The sequence below is a fragment of the Sinocyclocheilus anshuiensis genome, unplaced genomic scaffold (assembly GCF_001515605.1).
Source record: "Sinocyclocheilus anshuiensis isolate Anshui unplaced genomic scaffold, SAMN03320099.WGS_v1.1 scaffold566, whole genome shotgun sequence".
Taxonomy (NCBI): Eukaryota; Metazoa; Chordata; class Actinopteri; order Cypriniformes; family Cyprinidae; genus Sinocyclocheilus; species Sinocyclocheilus anshuiensis.
This window is the reverse complement of record NW_015542410.1, coordinates 2,091,799-2,098,998: the sequence shown is the minus strand read 5'-3', so window position 1 is coordinate 2,098,998 and position 7,200 is coordinate 2,091,799. Positions and strand designations below refer to the sequence as shown.

Genomic DNA, 7,200 nt, shown 5'->3' with positions numbered 1-7,200 from the left:
TTTTTTTTACTTAGATATTTAAAAGTAAACTTTTTTATTTAATCAAAGTAGCGTGTCGTATATAGCGTATGATTTCTAAATGACCCGGATAATCTCGTTCTGCAGACTGTCGTTCAGTCAGTCAACCCTCATGATGCAGCGATCGACACAGGCGCGCAACAACAATCAAAAGCCAATCAACACGCTGCAATTCCGTTTGGGGCTTGGCTAATGAGGTCCTTCGAGTTCCATGTGTAAGTTTATTAGCTCTTATAAATGCGTGCAGTAAATGCCTCATTCAGTTTAGTGGAACGATGTGATGCGAATTAATATTACAAAGCTAATTTAAGTATACTCGCACGCTTTACTTGTTATCAGAAACATGTAATGTATGAAACAATCATCCGTTCCCCTGTTTGACAGGACGGGGAGACACACACAATTAACTAATGTTTAATTAACAACTTGTTAATGTTAACGACTAATTAACTACTTATAGTCGTCCTTGATTGTTATCAATTGCATCACGCCCTGCTCTGTGTCATGCATTCGCTCCAACGTTTTGTATCGGTTTAGTTTAGTTATCAGTTGGATTCGTGTTTTGAGAGAATTTATGTTTTGTTGTAGATTTGTGAATATCATCCAGATCGATGTTACCGAAATCATGATGACTGATGCTCAGAGAAGCACGAGGAGCTGTAGAGGTCAGAATTATTCCATTCGAAAAGTCTAGTTTAAACGGGATAAAATCCTATCGTATTTGAGAAATATTGTTTGAAGGCGATTTTGGGATATTTCTAGTTAGTCTAAGTTGGATTTGTTTGCTGGTTTGCTGTGGTAAAGCATGACATGAGATTATAGACGGAAAAATCTTTGAAATGGAACAATTTATTTTGAAACCTTTGACAAAATATATTTTAAAAAAAAGTTTGCAAATATTTCTTATGATACGTCAGGCTTTTATGGCTCATAGAGCTCGCACTCAAGGAGGAAAAGCACTTCAAAATTATTCAGAGGCCCAAACTGAGCAAAAATTTGCAATTCTAATAGTTTATGTAAATCTGCCAAAACTGTATAACAGACTACTTACATAAAATGTATATAAATATCCGTTGTCGATATATCTCTCATTAGTATCTCTTAAAATTATATTTAAATGCTGTACAAGTAAACATTCCTCAAAAAAACATGTTGTATCATATTTGAACTTATCACACTTTAACATAATTTTTCTAAAAGATAATGGATATGGATAATTTCAGTTTCTTCAGGCCAGTAAATGTTCATGTTGAAATATTACCAACAATATGAAAGTTATTCTTACTTGCATAAAGATAAACAGACCACAACCTCAGGGTGAATTGTCAGATTATACTAAAAAGTAGGGCTGACGCGTTAAATATCGCATGCGATTTATCGTGCAGCCCTACTAAAAAGCCTTTTTCTGCAAGGTTTTGATTGTGTTGATCATTTAGAGACCTTAAAATTTAGGTTTAAGGTGGTCTACCACTTTGGACCAGCAAATAGCCAGTTTGGACCTAAAACCAGCGACCATCCAAGGCAGATTTGTCTTTTTCCTGGTGACAGGTTTGAAGAATGAAGATGGGTATGAAATTTCCATCCCCTTTGAGGACAACAGCCTGGATGAGTCTGGTTTCTGTAATCAAAACGACCACACCTTCGATGGTATTTACTCCAGCCACATTGTAACATGTTTGATTATCACGATTGACGTCTACACTGTAGTATGTTTAAATGCTTCTGCAGAGTCGGTGTCAGGTCAGATTCCTCCTTGCAGTCCATACCTTTTGATTACCAGCCTCCGAGCACAACTGCAGATTTCTCTGGAAAAAAACTCCTGGCTTCAAAAACGCATCGAAGATCTGGAGGAGGAGAGGGACTTCCTGCGCTGCCAACTTGACAGATTTATTTTCACCACCAAGAGTCAGGAGAGCAATGGCATGACTGGAAAAGGTACACTTGTGCAAAGTAGTGTCTTGTAATGTAGTAATCCAATTTTATGAAGTGTTATCTTTATTTAATTTAAGAAACTGAAGCAGAAGCTGAGCCTCAAGCCACCACTCTGAAGCAGCCCACCCGGAAGACAGCTATTCCTTCCCCATCATCCATGATGACACGCTCTGGAAAAATCGCACAACACAACCAGAAGCGCAGCAGAAATAAGAGCTAATTAGTTTTTGTTGTTGTTTTTAGACCTACTTTCTTCTTCTGTTGCACCAATCTCACTATTGCATTCTTTATCTGTAACAGTATTATTTTAATATCGTTAAAATAATATAGTTTTGGTCGTATTTTGCATTAGATTTTTATATTTTCATATTTGAATTGAACAAAACAATTTTTTGTTTTCATTCTTTTAAAAAATATTTATCTATATAGTTTAATATATCTATTAAGCTTTAGTTTATTTGGTTTTAGTTATTTTAGTAGTTTAACTTAAACTTAATGAAAACAAGAAATGTTACCATGGCTGAAATAAAAATATTTTTATTTCAGTTAGTTTATTTTATTTCAAGTAATGAAAATGTTTATTTTTTTTGTTTTAGTTTTACTTTAGTCAACAATAATAGCCCTATAATAAAAACTGATCTGCAATGAAAAATGTAAATTTTTTTTAACCTTTTATTCACCTCAGATCAAGAAGACGAGGAGGTGATTGAGGAGGAGGAGTACATAGCAGAGGAAGACTTTGTGGAAGAGGAGCAGGTTGTTACAGATGATGATGGCGATGATTCAGATAGTAAAAGCTCACGTAAGAGCCGTTCAGGAAGGCAGAATGGCCAGACAAGGGTGAAAAGACGACGTGTTTTCCGTATTGCTCGAAGCATGGAAAGACAAAGAGGTGAGTTGTTGTTTTCAGTTTCTATATATTTCAAAGCAACTCTCTATATTTAATAAATATCTAATAACTGTAATTTTGTGCACAGTTAAAGACTCTGCAGGTGTTCTACTTCGTTACAATAAGATCCTTGTCACCTATCAAAAGTTGAAGAGCATGTCAAGAGCATTCCAGGTCCATGGGGTTGACCGAAACACCGTCGCCTCCACCACTCCTATTGCTGAAATGCTTTTGGTTGCTCCTGAGAAGGTATCTGAAGTTGGTGAGTTTGATTCCTCCAAGGAAAAGCTTCTGGATTATGCAAGACGCTGCTATAAAGCTCTTGACGAGAACGCTCATGCTAAGGTGCAGGCCTTGAAGAAGAACAACCTCTTGCTGCCCATTTCATACAGGTTCAGACACTAAATTTCCACAAATGTATTCCTTTTTTGGGGGGGGGCAGCGCTATTGACACAGTGGTTTGGATATTATGGAGTCCATTCATTGACCTTTCATGGGCTGTTTTTTTTTTTCTACCTCAATTCTAGTTCTACACATTTGGAGTGAAAAACTGTTCAAATCCCAACTCTGTGCCAACTTCAAAATGTGTAGATTCCAAGAAAGGCTTGTTGACCCAACATAAAGGGAGAAGAACATTTGTGAGATAAATAGTCAGCCACTGTATGTAAAGAGTTACTTACTGTAAAGTTTGGAAACTCTGTCCTTCAATGAAAGGGACTTTGTCTTGTTTGAGTTCATAATTTGGGGATCACGCAAGGTACTACGTTTCTTTAATATTCTGACTTGTGATCACATTTGGATGATTTGAGTCAGACTAAAGATTGAATAAAAGTAAAGTTCTCGGCTTGCTACTATCATCTTCAGAGTTTCGAAACTTTCTAAATTAGCTGTGAAATAATAAAAGAGCAACTTGTTCTTTAATTAGTGGCCTTGGCTGGAACAAGCTGCAGTTATTTTCCATTCAAAAACTAGTGAGAGAAACTCAATGAACAAAGAGAAGTAGTTACTGTGTTTATCTGTATATTATTTAAATCTCTAAGTTTGAAGTGTACTGCTGTCTCAGTAAATGGCTGTGGCACACCAGTGCAGTGTTATTCTTTCAAATCATCTCAGACTCCACAAATGAAGCCTTTGTTTAAAAAAATACAATTTGTTGTAATATGGGACTATTTAAGCACTTTGTTGTTATTGACAAAGGGGAAAATAAATTGTATACGAGTTCAAAATGTGTGATATTGGAGATATTGTTTTTTTTTTGCATGCTTTGTGTGCCAGTCCTACTCAGGAGGTTACCAGCAAAAGTCAAAACTTTGAGATTGTTTGATTAAAAATATTATTTACGAGAAAATGTTGTTCACCACATTCCTTACTAGTTCATGGTATGCCTATAAGATTAAGTATAATGCTAAAATTGTGTTTATACATTGCAATGTCATTTGAAAGGCTTGACTGATGTTTTTGTTATTGTGGTTACCTATTATTTTTCCTATTGGATTATGACTATTCATTTCAAAACCATACTGTTATTAAACACATCTCCAACACCGTATGGAAGAGCATTCAGTCATTTTCAACATGAACTCCACTATATTGTTTTTAAATAGGGACAAATAATCAAATCTAAAATGTGACCCTGAACCACAAAAGCAGTCTTAAGTTGCTGGGGTATGTTTGTAGCAATAGCCAAAAATACATTGTATGGGTCAAAATGATTGATTTTTCTTTTATGCCAAAAATCATTAGGACATTAAGTAAAGATCATGTTCATTGAAGATATTTTGTAAATTTCCTACTGTAAATATATCAAAACTTAATTTTTGATTGCTAATATGCATTGCTAAGAACTTAATTTGGACAACTTTAAAGGCGATTTTCTCAATATTTAGATTTTTTTGCACCCTCAGATTCCAGATTTTCAAATAGTTGTATCTCGGTCAAATATTGTCCTATCATAACAAACCATACATCTATGGAACGCTTATTTATTCAGCTTTATGACTGGTTTTGTGGTCCAGGGTCACAAATGACTTGTGGATGACAAGTGGACAGAAATTGAAAAACGCTTCCCTCCAGGCCTATAGGGGACGCACGGCGGTAAAGCTCTTGTTCAGAGTGACTTTTGTGCGGTGAAGAAACGGTCAGCACATCCGCCAACGCGGAGTAAGCGGTTAGCTTCTTTGGTCGAGACTAGCTAGACTTCAGCGGAGTCAATAATGACAAATAACAGCATTTGACTATCAGGGAATATATCCAAAGAGCAAATCATTACATATAAGCGATTTAATCATCTATTTTGCCGACGCGAACCTTTTATTTTCCTGCATCCTGCAACGCTTGAAGGTAGCATTAGCAGCTAACAACCATCTGAAGCAAAGCGTTTATTTCCCTCTGCACGAAATTTACGTGTCTCGGAAAACTCTATATGCTGGTGTTACATTTTAAAACATCTATATTTTTATAGTCCGTCCCTTGAAATTGCGGTTGACTGAGAAAGCTATTTATAAGGGAAAGAGCGTGTTAACTGGAGTTTCTGCTTCAGATCAAAACGCCAGAATGTCTGATTTTGATGAATTTGAGAGACAGCTTTCTGAAAACAAACAAGGTGAGTATAAATGTTCATTATTGACTGGCCTGAACAGTAATCACTTGCATAACATCGTAATAACTAAACATGGTGTCTGTTGTCAGTATAAATAGTCACATATTGATGCACGGCAATGAAACTCATTCTACACTTATTGTAAGTATATTGTTGTCTTATGCTTAACCTATAAAGAAAATAGATCTAAAAAGCTGTAAACATGCATAAACATTTGAGAGTTGTTAATTGCTGATATTTACTGAGTGGATACTTGTTATTTTATTTAAATTATGCACAGTTGTTTGTAGGGATGTAACGATTCACTCACGATTCGATTCACGATTTTGATTTCACGATTCGATTCACGATTTTATTTTTTACAAAATGAGATTTAAGACAAATTATAAATTAAATGTGCCCTTTTATTATTGCTTAGACAAAATGCTGCACATTTTTTTGTGAAATTGAAATATAACACTATAATAATATACTAATTTAGCACTTGCATATTATTGCTTTTTTGTTGGTTTTGATTGCTTCTATTGTCCTCATTTGTAAGTCGCTTTGGATAAAAGCGTCTGCTAAATGACAAAATTTTAATATAATGTAAATGTAAATAACAAAACTAAATTGAAATTTTAAAACAAGCCCCAAGTCAAATAAAGAAGTAACACAAATAAAATAAATCTCTTCATATAAACAAACTAAGGTCTGTGCTCTTTCCATTTAAAATTAGAGGCAACCACTGCATTTTAATCATGATCCAAACAAAGATGCTGCATACATGCAACATGAGCAGTTTTTAATCTAAATTAGATTCTATCATTTTGTTTAGCATCTCAACCGATTTGAATCGTCACATATTTGAATCGATTTTCAACCGGCTCGCGGTTAATCGTTACATCCCTAGTTGTTTGGATATAAAGGTGTCAACAACAGCTTAATGTACTTCTAAACAATCTTATATTGTTATAATGTTTTGTAGTCACAATTTAATTTTTAAAAACATATATTTACAATAAGTGCTGAGAGGGTTTTATATGTGAAACTTCAGCTCATGTGACTTTTTGTGATAACTGTCCTAGAAATTACATGTCATTTAAAGCTTTGTCTTTTTGTAACTTTAGGCTTGTAACTTTAGTATTGTTGTCAGATCACCTGTCATTAGTAACACATTTTGTATTCTGTTTGTAGGACTTAAGACGTTTGCTATAAGTTGCAATAACTTCCTCTTTCCCTCCAGTTCGCAGCATTTATTCTGTTGTTTTCCTGTTTATTATTGTGAATCTGATTTGAAACAATCTGTATTGTATAAAGTTCTATATAAATTAAAATTGATTTAACCTCTCTCGTTCTCTTCCGTACAGGTGACAGTCTAAACGGTCATGGTGGGTATCCCAGAATGAGGTGCAGAAAAGCATGCACAACCTGTCTTCTTCCTGTCCATCTAATCTTCCTTTTTTCCGCCAGATACTCACTGTGAAAACTGAAAAGCTGCATAATATCTCACTACTTTCTTTAATTCTGCAGCTGGATTGGCCTGCTTCTTCTTTTTCCTTTTCTTTCCTTTCTCCTGTTTGCTTCAGGAACCTGCAGCTTTAGGGCCTTTCGCACCGCGGGAACCTTTTCATAGTACCAGAACTAATTGTGGAACTACCCACTTTTTGGCGTTTTCGCACCGCCAGAACTGGGTGCTTTTTTAGTACCGGACTGCCTTTTTCGAGAACCAAATTAGCTCCTACTCCGGAGCAGGGTCTAACCAGCACAACTGGTACTACCC

At 35.4% G+C, this 7,200-nt stretch overlaps 2 protein-coding genes across 8 annotated transcripts in view; both read left to right on the top strand.

The window, feature by feature from the left end:
* The first annotated feature begins 214 nt into the window (after positions 1 to 214).
* LOC107693377 (coiled-coil domain-containing protein 106-like) lies at positions 215 to 4,380 on the top strand. Of its 3 annotated transcripts, none has more exons than XM_016492739.1 (7): positions 215 to 233; positions 607 to 683; positions 1,567 to 1,665; positions 1,747 to 1,953; positions 2,034 to 2,165; positions 2,636 to 2,842; positions 2,928 to 4,380. In XM_016492739.1, exons 2-7 carry the CDS (start codon positions 644 to 646, stop codon positions 3,242 to 3,244), a joined length of 1,002 nt encoding a protein of 333 aa, XP_016348225.1. In that variant the 5' UTR covers positions 215 to 233; positions 607 to 643; the 3' UTR covers positions 3,245 to 4,380. The 3 variants fall into 3 exon arrangements, with proteins under 3 accessions (XP_016348225.1, XP_016348224.1, XP_016348226.1); XM_016492738.1 differs by having other exon boundaries at positions 216 to 233; positions 2,028 to 2,165; XM_016492740.1 differs by lacking the exon at positions 215 to 233 and having other exon boundaries at positions 275 to 683; positions 2,028 to 2,165.
* A 568-nt stretch (positions 4,381 to 4,948) lies between these two features.
* The window catches only part of LOC107693375 (splicing factor U2AF 65 kDa subunit-like), a 19,183-nt gene continuing 16,931 nt past the window's right edge, over positions 4,949 to 7,200 (top strand). The window contains exons 1-3 of one of the 5 annotated variants that reach the window (XM_016492736.1): positions 4,952 to 5,006; positions 5,379 to 5,441; positions 6,788 to 6,808. In XM_016492736.1, coding sequence (XP_016348222.1) covers positions 5,393 to 5,441; positions 6,788 to 6,808 — 70 coding nt within the window. In that variant the 5' untranslated portion in view covers positions 4,952 to 5,006; positions 5,379 to 5,392. Of the gene's footprint in view, positions 5,442 to 6,787; positions 6,809 to 6,839; positions 7,018 to 7,200 lie in introns of those variants that run through there. The other 4 variants (XM_016492735.1, XM_016492737.1, XM_016492734.1 and 1 more) reach the window with 4 other exon arrangements.

What these genes read in the sequence shown, in the direction of transcription:
- LOC107693377 (XM_016492740.1), top strand. Translation starts at nt 593, where the DNA reads ATGTTTTGTTGTAGATTTGTGAATATCATCCAGATCGATGTTACCGAA. An exon ending in AAGCACGAGGAGCTGTAGAG is followed by an intron (nt 684 to 1,566) that starts GTCAGAATTATT and finishes TCCTGGTGACAG; the next exon opens with GTTTGAAGAATGAAGATGGG. An exon ending in AAGCATGGAAAGACAAAGAG is followed by an intron (nt 2,843 to 2,927) that starts GTGAGTTGTTGT and finishes TTTTGTGCACAG; the next exon opens with TTAAAGACTCTGCAGGTGTT.